Source organism: Sceloporus undulatus, chromosome 1 (assembly GCF_019175285.1).
Source record: "Sceloporus undulatus isolate JIND9_A2432 ecotype Alabama chromosome 1, SceUnd_v1.1, whole genome shotgun sequence".
NCBI lineage: Eukaryota > Metazoa > Chordata > Lepidosauria > Squamata > Phrynosomatidae > Sceloporus > Sceloporus undulatus.
The window spans coordinates 307,252,667-307,272,215 of record NC_056522.1 but is presented as its reverse complement, the minus strand read 5'-3'; the positions used below and the strand labels follow the sequence as shown (position 1 = coordinate 307,272,215).

At 42.5% G+C, this 19,549-nt stretch overlaps 1 protein-coding gene across 2 annotated transcripts in view; it reads right to left on the bottom strand.

Moving 5' to 3' along the window:
- CRY2 (cryptochrome circadian regulator 2) overlaps positions 1-19,549 on the bottom strand; it is a 41,120-nt gene that overhangs the window by 10,646 nt on the left and 10,925 nt on the right. For both annotated transcript variants that reach the window (XM_042443723.1, XM_042443731.1), the window contains exons 4-6: positions 10,384-10,568; positions 4,183-4,271; positions 2,152-2,292 (exon numbers count right to left, since the gene is read on the bottom strand). In XM_042443723.1, the coding sequence (XP_042299657.1) occupies positions 2,152-2,292; positions 4,183-4,271; positions 10,384-10,568 (415 nt within the window). The remainder of the gene's footprint in view (positions 1-2,151; positions 2,293-4,182; positions 4,272-10,383; positions 10,569-19,549) is intronic.

Here is a 19,549-nt window from a genome sequence, read left to right as displayed (position 1 = left end):
TGGTAGGACAAACACTTAATGGCTCCAAACACATTTAACTTATCTGTATAAAATCTGGAATCTGTATAAAATATATAAAATGGCCCTTTTGTAAAAGCTATCATAAAGTTGGAAAAATTTCACAAAGGTAATCTGATATTCATTATGGATTAGATACTCTCTCTTTCTGGGTAGTAGAAGGCCAATTAAATATGATCACTCCTACCAGTCTGTACATATCACTGTCCCATTGTTGACACAACCACAATGTGCTTTCAGAATATCCAGGATGTGTATTGTCTTTCCACATGATGATTTTCAGGTCTGTATAAAATAATCTTTGTGCTAAAAATCATGTCCTTATTTTCAGAATTAAAAGTTAGTTTCCCCGTGTTTATTTATAACTATTGCTGAACTTAGGTGCAATGGGAGATATGTTTTCCCACTGTCCTTTGGAACTAAGAAGGAGGATTATTAAAAAAAAAAAAAAAAGCTGTTACTCCCCCCACTCTTTCTCCTCTTGGAGCCAGCAACAGGTTTTGGGGACCATCCGTTTAATGACTGGACCATAAAAAGGAATGAGCAGATGGAGTCAGAAGGGAAACTGGTTCAATTAGTGTATAAGTCCTTGTTCAATATTTCCAGACCCATAAAGAGGTAATAAATAGGATCACCTTCTGCAACTATGGTCCCCCAATTGTGTTCAGAATGCACAAGAATTCAGAGTTATATTATGCTGACTGCATATTCATTCCTACTGCTAAACAAAACATATTCCATTCATAGCATGTTTCTTGTAATCTACAAATCTTGCATTTTGGAATGTTTTTCCCTTGACAAGCCAGAATCAAAGGCCAAGAGCATGCCATAACTTGTGTCTCTGGGGAGAGTCAAATTAGAATAATTATCTTATTAAGTCACAACAAATCACAGATGGAAAGGTCTTTGATTTGTTTAGTCACTTCTATAAACAGTGGCAGTGATGCACTAGTACAATTCCATGCACTAATACAATACTCAGTTCTGATAAACCAGAATCATGGAGTTGGAAGATAGTGCAAGGGTCATCAAGTCCAATTCTCCTGCCATGCAGGAATACACAATCAAAGTATTTCCAACAGATGACCATTTAGCTTTTGCTTAGAAACCTCGAAAGAAGGAGAGTCCATCCCACTCTGAGGCAGCATATTCCACTGCTGAACAGCTGCTGAACAACTTATCATCAGACAGTTATTATTAATGTTTAGGTGGAAACTCTTTTCGTGGAGTTTGAATCCATTGCTCTGTCTCTGGAGCAGCAAAAACAAGCTTGCCCCTTCTTAACCTTCCCTTCCCCAGGCTAAACATTACCAGCTCCCTAAGTTGCTCCTCACAGGGCATGGCTTCCAGACCTTTTACCATTTTGGTCAACCTCTTCTGGACATGTCTCAGCTTGTCAATATCCTTCTGATATTGACAAGTGCCCAGAACAGGACACAATATTCCAGGTTTGGTCTGACCAAAGCAGAATAGAGACAATCTGGATAATCTGGAATTCTACAGACTTCTAAAAAATTTCAGATTATCACAATGTTGGAACCAATTCATTACGTGTGCACTATGCCAATGGCATCTGATTCAAGTATGCCTTTGGGCTCAATTTGATGTGCTGATATTGATCCTTAAAACCTTTTACAGGTCTCCGACAGAGGCCTGCTATGACTGTTCTTATAATTTGAAATGAGCCAAGTGGCTACTAGAGAAAGGGCCTTTTCAGGATGGCATCCATTGGGAAATCCTCTCCCCAGAGCAGTCTGCCTGGCACTTAATTGGTTACCTTCTTGGCACCAGAGAAACAACATTTTTTTTGTTTTGTTTTCCTGAACTTTTCAGATGTACTTTTAACCATACTGACTGTTTTATTCTTTTAAAATTTTGGAATGTTTAGTTTTCTATTTTTGGTATTCACATATTGTTTCATTCTTTTTGTAAATTGCCCTCGGAATGTAATTGAAAGAAAGCACACAAATGTACAGTAAATACATACATACAAATCCCCAGGAAATATCCATCCTGCAGGACAATTACAATGTAAGGAATACACCAAGACACTGTAAACTGCTACCACAAGATGATCTGTTAGAGATGTGAGGGTAATTAAGCTGTAGATGGAAGCTTTGTTCCAATTCTTACCTTTTTGTAGAGCTCCCAGAGCCGATAGTAGAATAAGCGGCAGGATAAGCAACCAAACCGAAGGTACGGACTAAGCCCTGTTGGACTGGCCAGCAATGAATTGGCATTCATTCGTGGCCGTTCATAGTTTGCAACCCAAGCCTTGAAAGTATAGAGGGGAGGGGAGAATACAGAATTGCATATGAAAAATCAGATAGTGTGAACTTCCATAAACTAGTGTTACTTGACAATGTGGCACTGCCCAAAAACTCTTTATTTTCTTTTTTGAAAGCCTTTTATTCCTTTTTCACCTTGTGCCACAGCTGCCACCAATCTGTGACAAAGACCTACTTTTCCCCCAAACTGCTCAAGAGGACTTAATACCAAAATATTTTCGTCATTGTTGGTAGCATGTAACTGTATCTTTGAAAGCACCCCAAACAGTCATTTATTGAAACAACAATGTAAGTTTATTTGCAGGTTAATTTAAATACAGTATCACTTGTATGGGATGTTGTTTACATTTCATAGGTTATTGGTATACTTTGTTACACTGTTTTTGGTTTGTGGTTTCTTGTCCTTGTACTTATTTGTTACAATAATTCAAAACCATTCTAAATCTTTATTATAGTTTTGTTTCTTACACCTTCGTTAACTCTTTGTGCTTCATCTTTCACTGTCTACTATTCTCCTCAGAGACTAACACTTCATTTCCCCCAGGCCACTCTTAGTCCTCTCTTGGGGGCTTTTTAAACCTTTTAACTGCCTTTCTCTGCAGTATAACCTAGCCTCTCAGGATCTTGAACCCCTCAGCTTGTACTAAAATTCTCACTTTGAGTTCTGTCCCTAACCACGTCTCCAACCAAATCCACCATTTGGGGATATCTTAAAATACTCAGGGATGGGAATCACAGGGTGGTATCTCAGCCATCCAAACCTCGTGCCACATTTGATAATCCCACATATATTAGGCCTGCTTCCATACTTTTGAAATTCAGACCCCATGCTTCATCATCTGTCACCTATTCATTAAACTGAATTAACAAACAGTGTCCATTAAAGAAGGGGCTTTTGCAACACAATTAACTGTTATCAAAGAAGTCAAGGTACACAGGTCAGATATTTCAGGACATTGATTACAGTTTTGATTCTTGTCTAACAGAATGCCAGAAAGTGAACTACATGAAAGTTAGAATGTACCCTCCATCCAGTACATTTCATTACCTTTACAGTTGGTTAGTATATACTGTTGTTATGTTCCTTCAACTTATGGCAAACCTATTCTGGGTTTTCTTTGGAAGATTCATTTAGGGGAGGTCTGCCACTGCCTTCCTCTAAGGCTGAGAGAGGGTGACTTGCCTGATGTTACTAAATAGGTTTCCATGACATAGTGGGGATTCTAACCCTTGTCTCAGACCATTATACAATGTTGGCCCTCAGTATATAGTTTGTAGTAGTTATCAGTATACATATACATGTAATGTATATTAATGTAGTATATATCAGTATTCATTAATGTCAGGTGCACAACTTTTTCCTTCTCCAGTTTATCAATACAAACATTAATCAAAATTAATATTTATTATCTTTAATCAATATTTTAAAATTATTTAAAATTTCAGCACAGCAGAATATTTAAATGTATAAAATACAGCAGAAATAATAATACTGGAAAACAAAAGCTGTTTGTCCATACAGAACTCAATTATGAGTTCTGAGCCCAAATTCCCATATGCCATAGCCAGCATGGCCACAAACAGGCATTAGGAGGTTCTAGTTCACAGTACCTGGCAGGTACCAGACAGGCATAAGCTGCACAGAAGTATGAAAAAACATTGTTGAACAAGATAATAGTATGAAAGATGACAACAAAGACTAGCACTGGACTGTGATATCTCTCAGAAGCTAAGGGATATTTTAATGTCACTAATAAACATTTATATCCAATAAATTTAGAGCAGTTCAGTAGGCTGCAGAGTTTAAGGAATGTGACACTGCAAGGATTTCTCTTCCCCAAAGGGATGTTTTGCTACACAAATTATACAGGGTTACCTTTCTTTCCAGATGCTTATCCAGGCGAGTTAATGCTTCAGTCTCCCCTCCTTGCCAAACAGCTGGAGCAAGATTCTCAGTGGGGAAACCTAAGAGAAAGAGGAAGAAGATTAATCTACAATTCAGGCAACAAGTCTATTTTCCCTAGTTTCCACTGAATCTTGTGTTGGATTGTCTACTAAACTGGTTTACTCAATCACTATCTATAACCAGCAAGAGAGCATAGCTGAATCAAGGCTTGCATAAGGCAGACACTCTTGTAGGATGTATAAATTCTTATTCTGCAAAAATGATGAAATAATGAGACAAAAGCATGCCTCTAAATGGATGTGGGGAGGGGGGAATCAATGGAGCAACAGTCATATAACTTGGAATACTATGGTGCTACTTCCAAAGAGTTAATGGATAAAAGAGGAGTGGTTTCCCTTCCCTTATGCCTACATTTAAATTACTTCTATGAAGACAAACCTCTCAGTCTTATCCAGTATGTAAATGGTTCACCTACATTATTTTTACCTGCCAGGAATGAAATAGATTGCATAATAGGTTAGGACCAAGATGATTCTTTAGGGCTGTGCTTCTCAGGTTATTTGATGTGGGGGACTGGCAATTTCCCTCTGTGGTTATGTCAGAGACTGGCATGATATTTGTGCCCATTGGCTACAATTGTTCCTTTTTCCCCCCTGAAACCTGCCAGGGACCAGAAGTCTACAGTATGTGGCCTGGCCCTGGCCCATGGACCATTACACTGAATAGCACTGCTTTAAGGGGACCAGAGTGGAATTATGGTTTTGAGTAATAATAGAAAGTATGAAGCAAACATTTAAAGTAGTTTCCTTTCACACCTACCACAATGGATGGTAACTTTTATGGCAGCTTCAGTTTCCAAAAATGTGCCCTCAAAAAAACTTAAGACAAGCCTAACTGAATCAAGCCAAAGGGCATCTAGTCCATCATGTTACTGTCAGGTGACCAGGCGAGGTCTATGGAAAACATGCAAGGTATGAGGACAATAGTCCTCTCTCTTATTATTGTTCCCCAGTGACTCGTACTGAAAGACATGCCACCTCTTGAGATAACACATAGTCATCATTATTACCATGATAACTTTTAAGGGCACATTAAAACTAAGTTGGTGGCCATTTCCATATCTTCTGGAAGCAAATTCTGTAATATAATAATTCACTGTATGAAGTGGTACCTTTTTTCATTCCATCCTGACTTCAACTTCACCAGAAGAGATTTTAAGCACTTGTCTCATATCTTCTTGTTACAGTATTCATTTTTTTCTGAACAACTAATCCCTAAATAATAATTTCTTGATTATCTTTTCTGGAAACCTTTCCCAGTCTTAGAATCATGGGCGAGATACAGACCGCCCCTTTGGATCAGGGCCTCAGCAGCCACAGCGGCAGCCCCGGAGGCCCCGATCTGCCGCTTTTCCAGGCCTCGGGGAGGTGGCAAAACACGACAGCGGTGGGGAGAGAGAGAAAGGGGCTGCTCAGCCCCTTTCTCTTACATATTGCTGGCACGGCTGTGTAAATGCCGCGCCAGTGATACGTGCGGCGAAAGGAGCTCTGTTTCAGAGCTCCTTTTGGCGCTGCTGAAAGGGCGCACAAGCACCCTGTAGTGGTGCCAGCATGTAACGGCTGCGCCACACCGTTTGGACGTGGTGCAGCCATCACGTCAAAATGGCGGCGCCCATCTGTACAGGGTGCCGCCATTTTGATGTACGGAGTACATGCTAGGGTTAGAGAGCATCTCCGTACGTGCTATGAAGCCCACCTGGACAGGGCCATAGTATCATAGAGTTGGAAGAGACCGCAAGGGCCATCCAGTCCAACCCCTTGCCATGCAGGAACTCTCAATCAATTCATCCCCGACAGATGGCCATCTAGCCTCTGTTTAAAGACCTTTAAGGAAGGAGACTCCACTACACTCCGAGGGAGTTTGTTCCATTGTCAAACAGTCCTTACTGTTAGGACGTTCCTCCTAATGTTGCGGTGGAATCTCTTTTCCTGGAGCTTGCATCCATGGCTCCGGGTCCTAGTCTCTGGAGCAGCAGAAAACAAGCTAGCTTCCTCCTCAATATGACATCCCTTCAAATATTTAAAGAGGGCTATCATATCACCTCTTAACCTTCTCTTTTCCAGGCTAAACATCCCCAGTTTCCCAAGTCGTTCCTCATAGTGCATGGTTTCCAGACTCTTCACCATTTTAGTCACCGTCCTTTAGACACGCTCCAGTTTCTCAACATCCCTTTTAAATTGTGGTGCCCAGAACTGGACACAATATTGCAGGTGGGGCATGACCAAAGCAGAATAGAGTGGCACTATTACTTCCCTTGATTTAGACCAGTGATGGCAAACCTATGGCATGCGTGCCAGAGGTGGCACTCAGAGCCCTCTCTGAGGGCACACATGCTGTCGCCCTAGCACAGAGTTTGCCAGAGTTTCTTACTATAAAGCCAGAGGGACGTGGCACCTTACAATAAATAAGTGGGGTCTGGGTTGCAATTTGGGCACTTGGTCTGTAAAAGGTTCACCATCACTGATCTAGACACTATACAGTACTTCTATTGATGGAGCCTAAAATTGCCTTGTTAGCTGCCACATCGCACTGTTGACCCATGTTCAACTTATGTCTACTTGGACTCCTAGATCCCTTTCACACATAGTCTTGTTCAGCCAGGTGTCACGCATCCTATATCTGTTCATTTCATTTTTCCACCCTAAGTGTAGTACTTTACATTTCTCTGTGTTGAAATTCATTTTGTTACCTTTGGCCCAGCTTTCCAATCTATTAAAGTCATTTTGAATTTTGATCTTGTCCTCTGGGGTATTAGCTATTCCTCCTAATTTGGTGTCATCTGCAAATTTGATAAGTATGCCCCAATTCTTTCATCCAGGTCATTGATAAAGATGTTGAATAACACTGGGCCCAGGACAGACCCCTGTGGGACCCCACTGGTCACTTCTCTCCAGGATGAAAAGGAGCCATTGTTGAGCACCCTTGGGGTTCAGCCGGTCAACCAATTACAAATCCATGTAACAGTTACTTTGTCCAGCCCACATTTCACTAGCTTGTTTGTAAGAATGTCATGGGGAATCTTGTCAAAGGCCTTACTGAAATCAAGATATATTATATCTATAGCATTCCTTTCATCTACCAAGCTGGTAATTTTACCAAAAAAAGAGATTGGATTTGTCTGGCATGACTTGTTGTTCTGAAAGCCATGTTGACTTTTTGTGATTATGGAATTGTTTTCTAGATGTTCACAGACTCTCTGCTTAATGATCTGCTCTAGAATCTTTCCTGGTATTGATGTCAGACTAACTCAGGGGTAGGCAACCCTTTTGAGCCGGGGGCCAGGTTGCTGTCCCTCAGACAACTGGGGGGCCGAAGCCCAAAAATAAATAAATAAATAAATAAATATTTTAAAAATAAATAAATAAATAAACCGGGACAAATGTAGGACAAAATTTTCAAAATAGAGGGCACTTTTTTAAAATAAAAAATGGAGGACACGCGAAAAAATTTGCTGATTTTTAAAAAAATGTTAAGATAAATGCATGTTTCTGAGGCTTCTATAGACAATTGCCCCACCATGCCCCTCGCGTGAGACGCCAAAGGCCCCGGTGGCAATTGGTGGCAGGACCAGGCTGGGGCCGGTCCCAAGGCCTCACAGGGCCGCATCCGGCCCGCGGGCCGCAGGTTGCCTACCCCTGGACTAACTGGACGATAATTGTTGGGATCCTCTTTTTTCCCCTTTTTGAAAATGGGGACAACATTTGCCCTCCTCCAGTCTGCTGGGACTTCTCCTGTTCTCCAGGAGTTTTCAAATATTATTTCCAATGGCTTCAATATTACATTAGCCAGTTCTTTTAATATTCTTAGATGTAGTTCATCTGGTCCTGGAGACTTATATTCATTTAGATTAACCAGGTATTCCTGTACTATCTCCTACTTATTCTGTGCTGAAATCCCCCTACTCTGTCCTCTGCTCCATTATCCTCAGGTTGAGCACCCTTTGCCTTTTCTGAGAAGACTGAAGCCAAGAAAGTGTTGAATAATTTTGCCTTTTCTCTGTTAGCATTTTGCCGTCTTCTCTACGTAGTGGCCCTACCGTTTCCTTCTTCTTCCTTTTGCTGTGGACATATATAAAAAAAAGCCCTTTTTGTTGTTCTTAACCTCTCTAGCAAGCCTGAGTTCATTCTGCGCTATAGCTTTTCTGACTTTACCCCTGCACATGCTAGCTATTTGTTTGAATTCCCCTTTGGTGATTTCCCAATTTTTCCATTTCTTATTCTCTTTTGATATGTTATGACAGGAAGAAATAGGTCAACAGGGCAAAATACTTTCTTGTAAAATTCACATACACTACATTGGATCTGTTCACAGAAACAGCTATTAAAGAAAAACCCAATTATAGAATGTACAGCACCACTACAGAAGGGCTGAAAAGTAGGCTGTAGCAGTAATTCTGAAAAATTATACCAGAATTATCATAAGAATGTAGCATACAGGCAAAGCTCCGTTAACAAAGCCTTTACAAAAATGTTCCTTTTAACCAAATTTTTATGCCCACCCATCTGCCTCTTTTCTCCTTGCACTCTTTCTAGCTGGAGGGGTTTTTGGTTTGGGTTGGGTTGGGCAGGGGCATCAGCACTCAGAAAATGGTGAAGGATAGCTGGAATAACAGAGACATTGGGTGCTGGGCTGCAGCAGGATGTCTGTAGTAAAAAAAATGTAATAAAGCTTGAGCTGGGAAAGAGTAGGGTTCTGTTCGGTCTGATTCTGCTCAGCTCCTTCTGTAGCTATGTGTGTGTGCCCACAACAGACAAGGCAAACAAGAGCTGCCTCCATAATCCCATAGTGAACATGTGTGGCAACAAAAGAGTGAAAAGGTTTTTTTGTGGTGTTGGAACATTTCTGTTCTTTCAGTGTTATTTCTACTAGTTCGCATTTTCTGTTAAAGAGGTAATACCAAGGAATACATCTATACTTTGCTAACTGAAGTATACCTATATATTTTAATACTGTAGTACCTGATCTGATTTTCAATAGTGCTGCATGTTTTTTGTGAAATGTGTGTGCTTAAACATGTGCTGTTAAAAATACAGCAGCAAAACTATGAACTGGGACTCAGAATTAGAAGCACTTTGCCAGTGCTTCATCAATTCTTGCTGGGTTCTGGTCCATTTCTGAACTTAAACCTAAAACCTAACTTAAACCTAAAACTTAAACCTAAGTGCTGGCTCTGACTCTGAACAACCTTTATGGCTTTGGAACAGTATCTGTGTCTGTCATAAACAAAGAAACTCCTCTACTTTAGTGTTCTGACTTACAGATGGCAGGTTATGAGAGGAAAGAGCCTTCTTGGTAGTCATGATTCAAATATGGAAGGTTCTCCTCATGGGGCTGCACTGACATCATTACAACACTAGGGAAATATCTTTTAAATCTCGTCAGAATTTCTGATCTGGCATCTCAGTCTGCTGGAATTTTCTTTATATGTTGCTGCTTTCAGTATATTGTTCTGTTTGGCTTAATTGTTTCATTATGCTTGTATATTCTTATTATTAAACTGTCCTAATATTTAATTTGAAGGATGGGGCAAAGTACCTTGAAATATAACTAACTAAATCCTGCTTTGTTAACTTATGAAATACAAATCCTGGCTTCTCAGTTTTTTAAAAACTGTAACTTACTGTCTCAGCTGTCACTCTGTAATTATCATTATCTTACTGTGTAAAATAATTGTAATGAACTGCCATAGGATATGTGTGTATTCCTTTAAGTCGCCTGTCAATTTACAGTGACAGGCGACTTGAAATCATAGGTTTTTCTTAGGCAAGGAATACTCAGAGGTAGTTTTGCCAATTCCTTCCTCTGAAATATAGCCTATGACACCTGGTATTCATCTGCAGTCTCCCATCCAAGTATTAATCAGGCCAGCCCTGCTTGGCTTCCAAGATCAGACAGGATCTGGTGCCTTTATGGTATTTAGGCAGTACATAGGATATAGTAGAGACAGCTAAATTGGCTCATTTTCTCCAGCCCAAGATGCACTGATAATCTGAAGGATGTTTATAAACTAGAGCCAGATAAGGTCAGACAAGAAGAATACTGCAGCCCATCTTGGAAGTTTTCCAAGCCTACAGAAAGCAAGTGCAGCTGGCCTGCAGTTCAGCAACATACCCAGCTCTTCCAGGGATGGAACTCCATAGGTTTCATCATGATTGTCTTGGATGTCTGTCTTGCACAAGTCCATCTGCTGATGCGTTATGGAGGCAATTGGCTTCTTGGGCAAGTCCATGCGACTAATGATGGCCTGGAAACGCTTGTAAGTGAGAGGAGGTTTGTGTCCATTCAGCTCAATTATCCTAAGGGAGCAGGAAGAGGCCATTAAAGAACAGACTGGCTCCCATGGGAGGTGTAAAGGAAACAGCATTGTCAAATGTGCATTCTGAATGAGCAATTTCTTCAGATATTTGGTGGGAGAAAAGAAATATAGAACATACAGAACAATGCAGAACTGGTCCAGCATTTATTTCTTATGTCAGTCACTTAAAAGGAGGAACTGCTGTCCATGCCCCTTTTAACCAAATTTGTAGCCCAAAACTTCACCATGTAAGAATTAATCAACATTGAAATAATGTTATTTACATTTTAAATTTCTTAAGATGATTTTAATGTATGCTGGTCATAGACTGTGATATAGGGCAAGATATAAATATTTTAATAAATAATTAATATTTAATAAATATTTTAATTAATAAATAAATCCCCAGTCTTGTCACTTTACCATCCTCTGAATAGGAACTGTGTTCTTTCATTCCAGAAACATTATTTTAAACCAGTTTCTCAAGAAGGCTATCCCCATTTCATACTAGCATTTCATGCGCATTTAGCCCTAGTGTGGACAACTTATGTTGATACAGGGGCCATTTTTCACCATGCCCAGACCTAGCACAAACTTACTAATTTCTCCAGACAATATCAGAAGTGTCAGGAAAATCATGCTTATTTGAAAAACAAACAAGCAAAAAACACCAGACTTTTTTACAGGGGTGGGCTGTTTTAGAGGATTAGACCTCCTAGGCTGCATCCAGACTGCAAAAATAATCTGATTTGACATCACTTTAACTGCCATGGTTCAGTGCTATGGAATTCTGGGAACTTAGTTTGTATGCAATCAGGGGCCCATTTGCACTACACAAATATAGTGCTATATGGTACTTCAACTGCTATGGAATTGTGGGGGTTGTAGTTTGTGAGGAGCCCTGGTGGCGCAGTGGTTAAATGCCTGTACTGCAGCCATTCACTCAAAACCACAAGGTTGCGAGTTCAAGACCAGAAAAAGGGCCCAAGCTCGACTCAGGCTCGCATCCTTCCGAGGTCGCTAAAATGAGTACCCAGACTGTTGGGGGCAAATTAGCTTACTTGCTGTTCACCGCTATGATCTTTGGAATAGCGGTGTGTGTGTATATATATATATACACACACACACACACACACACACACACACACACACACACACCAAACTACAGTTCCCAAAATTCCACAGCATTGAGCCATGACATAAATAATAATAATAAAATCTTTATTTATATCCCGCCCTTCCAAAAAGATCAGGGCGGCTTACAATGTGCACAAGTGCAAACAAGTACAATTTTAAAAACATATCAACAGCAATACAAATCTAAAATAACAATAAAATAAAGGCCCCAATAGCCCATCCTCATGGCCACGGAAGAGGAGGGAGGCCCACAGGATATTTAGTCGGGGAATGCCTGCTTAAATAGGAAGGTCTTGAGGTCCTTCCTAAATTGGGCCAGGGTGGAAGATGAGCGGAGCTCCGTGGGCAGCGTGTTCCAAAGGGCGGGGGCAGCTGTGGAAAAGGCTCTTCTAGAGGTAGAAGCTAACCTGGCCCCCCGGCACCTTCAGCAATTGCTGCCCAGATGTTCTGAGGGTGCGAGGCGGATTGTACGGGGAGAGGCGGTCCTTTAGAAATCCTGGGCCCAAGCCATTTAGGGCTTTATAGGTGATGACCAACGCCTTATATTGAGCTCGGAAGCGAATAGGCAGCCAGTGAAGATCTTTAAGTACAGGTGTTATGTGGCTGGTCCTGGAGACACCAGTGACCAGCCGGGCTGCCATATTCTGTACCAATTGGAGCTTCCGAGTTTGGTATAAGGGTTGCCCCATGTAGAGTACATTGCAGAAGTCCAATCTCGAAGTTACCAGAGCATGTACTACAGTTTCTAGATCCCTCCGGTCCAGGTATGGACGCAGCTGGTGAATCAGCCGAAGCTGGTAGCAAGTGCTCTTGACCGTCGCGTTCACCTGAGCAATCAGATGGAGCGACGAATCAAGAAGCACTCCCAGACTGCGCACGGAGTCCTTCACAGGGAGCGTGACCCCGTTCAGGACAGGTGGAACCACCGCCATTCCTGGACCAGGGGAACCTATCACTAGTACCTCCGTTTTCTCTGGATTTAGTTTGAGTCGGTTTTTCCTCATCCAGCCCATTACTGACTCCAGACAGGCCACAAGAGGAGAGACGCCATCCCCAGTCACTGCATCAGTCGGAGACATAGAGAAAATGATCTGGGTGTCATCAGCGTACTGATAACCCCGCGCCCCATGTCTCCGGATGATCTCTCCCAGCGGTTTCATGTAAATGTTGAATAGCATGGGAGACAGAATGGCTCCTTGAGGGACCCCAGTTTTAAGGGCCCGCTCGCTGGAGCACACGTCTCCCAGCTGCACCATCTGGGACCTCCCGGTGAGGTAAGACCGGAACCACTGGAGCGCAGTGCCCCCGATCCCCACCTCTGCCAGGCGTCCCAGAAGGATACCATGGTCTATGGTATCGAAAGCCGCTGAGATGTCCAAGAGCACCAGCAGGGACACGCTTCCCCTGTCGATGCTCAGACGGAGATCATCGACCAAGGCGACCATGGCCGTCTCAACCCCGTGACCCGCCCGGAAGCCAGTTTGAAATGGGTCCAGATAATCCGTTTCATCCAAGACCGCCTGAAGCTGGATCGCAACCGCCCTCTCGATCACCTTCCCCAAAAATGGTAGCAGCGAGACTGGCCGATAATTATTATGTACCAGGGGGTCGAGGGAGGGCTTTTTTAGGATCGGTTTTACGATGGCCAATTTAAGATCCGATGGAAATCGCCCATCCCTCAAAGAGGTGTTAATTATCCGGCGTAACAATGTCGTTACCGCCGGTCCCCTCTGGGCCGCTAACCACGAGGGGCAGGGATCAAGAGAGCAGGTTGTTTTCCGAACACTTCCGAGGATCTTGTCCACATCCTCGGTACTCACCAACTCAAACTGATCCAGTGTAACATAGTCCACGGAGGCTCTGGACACTTCTACCCTAGACTCTGCCATAATGTCGGCGTTCAGACCTTCGCTTATGCGAGAAGTTTTATCCACAAAAAAGTCATTAAAAAGGTCACAGCAGGCCTTAGAAGGTTCAAGGATCTGGTTCAGGGCAGGAGGAAGCTGAGTTAGCTCCCTGACCACCCTGAACAACTCTGCCGGACGTGACTCAGCGGACGCAATACGAGCACCATAGAACGAATTCTTTGTTGCTCGTATTGCCTCTCCGTAGTCCTTCAACAGTCGGTCTAGGAGAGTCTTGTCGTCTAAGCAAAGGTGTTTCCGCCAACGGTACTCTAGCCGTCGCAGAACCCGCTTCCTCGCCCGGAGATCTTCCGTATACCAGGGCTTACGATTGGAAGCGGGTCTGAGAGGGCGCTTGGGAGCGATTCTGTGTATAGCCCCGGAAAGACCGGTATTCCAGATACCGGTAAGGGCATCAACAGAGTCGCCGTCTTTTCCAACCGTGAGCCCCTCTAAGGCTTCTTGGAACCTCTCAGGTTCCATCAGCCTTCGAGGGTGGACCATCCTAACCGGTCCACCACCCCCGGGGGGGATCTGGGTAGAAGCCTTGATTTTCACCTCTACCAGGAAGTGATCCGTCCATGACAAGGGGGAAATATTAGCAATTTCCACCCACAACACAGTTAAAGGTGTGCTGAACTGGATTATTTCTGCAGTTTGGATGCAGCCCTGGAGGCACCATTCTCTCATTTTGATCCAAAAAATGGGAGGAAGAACAGTCAGGGACAGTCTCATGGTTGCAAGATTCCCACTCTTGATTTAGGAACAAGGTAAGGATTTTTTTACTGTTCCTCTTTAGCCAACTGATCTTAGGATCGCCGTATTTTATATCATATTCCTCTTTTTTCTAGGACAAGTAAGCTCTCTGCGATTGCAAAAATATTAATGTTTTAAACTGACATTGTTCTAGCTTCTTTTAGTTCACCTCAAGAAGTCTGGTAGCTTCCACAATTTATGTATAATTAAGTGATAGGCTCAGGCAGAAAAAATTCAAATTGTACTGCTTCACCTGACTGGCAGGTGAACGCCTCCCTCAAAGACAACACCCTGGATATAGCATGTGCACATGAAGGGGAGTGTGCTAAACCTTCTCCCTTTTTCTACATGCGGAGAGCTTTCATGTGGTAGCACATCCAGGAAAGCAATCCTCTACTTACAGTCAAACTCATGCAGATAAAAATTCTATCACTGCACATCCATCAAGATATGCACAATGCCTCTGAGCTTGTAAGAAAAGAAATCCAAAGAACAAGGAGAGGGATGGCATACTTGTGTGGAAGAAATGCAATTTTGCTCCCATGCCAATGCTCAACTTGACAGCTCTTTAGCTCTCATTCAGGCTGAGAAACATGATCCATTGAACTAGCAGCCCAGCTGTTGCCAAGAGTGCTCCTCAAGAATTCAGGTAGTTTTAAGCACAGCAACAGAAATGCCAGGAGGGAAAAATGGATTGTAGGTGTGGTTAGACACCCCAAACAATGTGGGGAGTTGCATCACTAAAATAGTTTCCTGTGGTTAAAGAAGCCACATGAGTTGTGTTCTCAGCAGCAGTTGTAGGGATAATATAATTAAGGTTGAACTTTAGACAACCCAGCAAAGTGTAAAATGCAGATTACAAGGCTTTACATTTTGTAGGAAAGCACAGTGGTTTCTTGAAATTATAGTAAATACAAAGGATATTATTTAAACCATTTGAGACAGTCTTACATCTAACCGTTGCTGTTGTTCTGTGCCTTCAAGTGCTCTTCCAACTTATGGTGATCCTAAGGCAAACCTACCATGGGGGTTTCTTGGCAAGATTTGTTCAGAGGAGCTTTGAAACCTTTTCCAGTGCCAGCAAGGGAAGAGTTAAAAAGAGGCAGAGGGAGCCAAGCTACTGGCTTATGTAAAGATGAAGCAACCAAATCAGCTTCCTGCTCAGCTTGTACACTGGGAGTTATAGAAGTAGTGAGCAGCCACATCAACAGCTTATGCAAAAGGGTGGGGCTTTCAAGGTTTCAGCAAAAGCCATGTGCCTGTCCTTCCCTACAGGCTGCACATGTAAAGAGGAGGCACTCCACGCTACCAAGCCTTGGCAGAGCAACACTCACGTGTGCGCCTCTGTGATCTAGTTTCCCAGTGAGGCATCACAGCTGCAAAAGAGAGAGTGGCTCTTTGCCTCACAGCTATTCTACCTCTTGAATCTGAACAATGAACAAACCTAAAACCTTTACTCCAATACTACGAAAGGTACAGGCACCCCTCTTGCAAAGAAGCCTCTCTTCCAAATGCTCCACAAGCACTGTATGGTCTAAAAAATCAGAAGGCTGCTCTGAAACAGACTGGGTCAACGAAAAAGGGTCACACGCTCAAAGGCACACTGTTTAGCTGTCAAAATTCCACAGCAGGGGCCCATTTGTACTGCAGAAATACAGGGCTACATTGCACTTCAACTGCCATAGCAACATTCTATGGAATCACGAGGTTTGTGGTTTGGTTAAGCACAAGAAGCAGAGATTACCAAACTTTTGTCCTTCGGGTTTTTGGACTTCTGTTCCCAGAAGCCTCAGCCAGCTTGATGAACAATCAGGAATTCTGGGAGCTAAAGTCCAAAAACATCTGGAGGACCAAAGTATGGGAACCACTTCAATAGAGGAACTCTCTGGCTGAGAATTCTACATCCCCCTTTCTAAACTGCCAATCCCAGGATTTCCTATAGCTCTACAGTTTGAGTGTTGAGTTATGACTCTGGAGACTCGGCTCAGCCGTGAAACCCACTGGGCAGCCTTGGGCAAGTCACATGCTCTCAGCCTCAGGGGAAGGCAATGGCAAACCTATTAACAGATCTTCCCAAGAAAACCCCATGAATGGTTCACCTTAGGAATGCCATAAGTTGAAAACAATTTGAAGGTACACAACAAAAAATAGCTCTGACATCTTAAGTATATGGACCAGAATGGTCCCTATGCCATGCGTTTTGCTTGTATGAATGAGGCAAGAATACCAGAGTGGTTCTCCAAATACAGTAGACCAGCATGGTGTAGTGGCTTGTGTGTTGGACTATGACACTAGAAGACCAGGGGGATGAATCCCCACTCAACCATTGAAACCCAGGGGGTGACCTTGGTCACATCTCTCAGCCATAGAGGAAAGCAAAGACAAACCTCCTCTGAAAAAATTCTGCCAAGAAAACCCTGTGATAGGGCCAACATAACTCAGAAATTATTTGAAAACACACAACAAAGTCCTTTAATAATAAGAAGTTTAGGGTACTGAAATACTCAGAAATAAAGGATACAGGAGTTTTGAATGTATGCTTCAGTATGTGAAAGAAGAGTCATTCAACAACACGAGCTTTCCATATTTTCAAAGCATTCAAAACAAGCTATTTGCAATTTGAAGGGAAAGAAAAGAAAATCCTCCAAAGAACCTTCTGCCCATTTCATGAAGAGCCTTTGACTGAACTTTCTGCTCTAACAGGCAATTTGTTGCCACCATCAACTGACGTTCTAAATTAAAACAGAACAAAATATCTTTTGTTTACAGCACTCATGTGTATGTTTTGTGAATCTTCTGTAGAACCAGTGAAGATCCCACATCCTCAATAATTACAGGATGTTTCGCAATGTTATCTGAGTGATTAATATTGACAAATGTTTTTAAAAACATGGAGTAATAAAACAGGTTGTAGAATCTGCCCAGGACATTTTTTGAATGGTCCAATACTCATGGCGTTGTTTGTTGTTGTTTTAAATCTACAAAGGAAAACGCAATTGTTGTCAGGCAAAAGGCAGCCTGAAGACACTGTCTGCATACATATGCTCCCTTCTGGAAAAATGCTCACGTGCCACTTCTGGAAACTTCTGGGAGCAGTAATGTTGCCAGGGAACAAACTGCGGTGCCCTCCCACACCTTTTTCTGCTGTTGTTGTTTTGTGCCTCCAGGTCATTTTTTACTTATGTCAACCCTGAGGCTGACCTATCATGGGGTTCTCTTAGCAAGTATCTTCAGAGGAGGTTTGCCATTACCATCCTCTGAGGCTGAGAGAGTGCGACTTGCCCAAGGTCACCCAGTGGGTTTTTGTGCTTGAGAGGGGAATCCAACCCTGACTTTCAGAGTCATAGTCCAACATTCAAACCACTACACCACACTTCTTCTAACCCCTCCCAAATAACTAGAAGCAGAAGCCTGACTTATAGGTCTCTCCCTACACACAATTCTGGGGGCTAGTGAGGCCTGTCATGAGTCCTGGGGGTTGAAAACTGTCTCCTGCAAACTTGCCCACCTCTTTTCAGAGGAATTAAGCTCATCTGAACAGTGACATACTAAGAAATAGCTCTCAGACCTCTGAAATTTAAAATAATCTAAGTCTTCACAGAAGAAAATGCAAGTGAAATACAGGGAGTTTTTAAAATGTGTGTTAAGAAGAATATACCCTGGGTCTGGTTACTGAACCAGCCAGATGTAGTTGGTCTGTTCATGTCAAACTTGGGGTCTGGGGTGTGGAGGAAACTGGTTTTTTGGTGAGATATTTAGCCTTCTCTTCCAGAGAGCTCTGGTGCCACAAGAAACCACAAATCCCAGGATTCCCTAGCACTGAGCCAGGGCAGATAAAGTGGTCTCAAACTGGAATATTTCTTCATTGTGTTTTGGACCTTAGATCCCTCTGTGTTTGCACATAGAGACCTCTAGTAGAAGCTTCATGAACAGGCTCTGCTTGCTGGACTTCCAGTAAGCATGGATGAAACTTTCCAAAAAGGTGACCGTATGCAAAAAATGAAAGTTTTCTATATACAGTATATTGTACCACTTGCCTTCCTATACACAAGAGATTTTCACCCCTCCAGCAGGCCTCACTGGCCAAAAAATGGATCCCAAAGTGACTTCTACTTCCTTACAGGACTGCTTATTCAGTTGTGGGTGCAGGGTATATGAATAAAGATAAACTACTGCTCCAAGAGTGATGGTTTGTCATTTTTTTGTTATTTGAGGTCCCCTGCCATCATCCAAAATACAGATTTTTAATATTGGGATGAAGCCTGAGGACTTTGGGGATCCCGGGGTGGTGGTGTAAAAAGGCACTGAGAGAGGTTGCATCCCTTCCTATTTCCCCAAGATGTTTGGCAGAAAAGGTGTGAAATCTTTCACCATGCAGCCAAAGAGAAATATGTATTTGTCACTATTAATAAAGATGTCCCAAGCCTCCAGAAGCTTATACATGGAACTTCAGTGTGAAAAGCCAGGGTCTGCAATCTCTTGTCAAGGAAAACTTAGCTACTATCCTGTTCTTGGTTGTCAGAAGAGAAGTCAAAAAGCTTTTCTTCAGGCGTGTACTGGATATGGATAATCCATCAGGCCAGCTAGGTTTTTGTTCTCATTTCTAATATGGCACGGACTGCGAAAATGACCAATAAATGAGTCCAAGAGCAAATCAAGCCAGAACTCTCCCCAGAAGCCAAAAATGATCAAAGTGTGGCTATTGTACCTTGGATGTAACACAAGACAAGGTGACTCATTAGAAATGACTGATAAAATGGGAGGCAGTAGGAAAAGAGGAAGACTTCATTACAGATGGATTGACTCAACTTAGGGAGCTACAACCCTGAGTTTACAGGAACTAAGCAGGGCTGCTGATGACTGGGACTCTTGGAGGTCTCTCATTCATAAGTTTACCACAGGTCAAAGTGGGGAAGCAGTTACTGTCAAGTCAAATTGACCTGACAGTAATTAAATACAATCTTCTTGGTTTCTTCATTATTGTTCAATTAGAATAATATTCTTATTGCAAAGGTTTATAAGTCATCTTTGAAAGCTTTGGCAGAGAAGGAAAGGTGGGTTATAAACATATAAATGATTAATATATTTCTTTAGTTCTGGCTTTCAAAGACCAATACTTGTCTAGGCCAAAGGGTCATTTCACTAACAGTCAGGGGAGGAAGGAGAAAATGTACCTTTCTCTGAT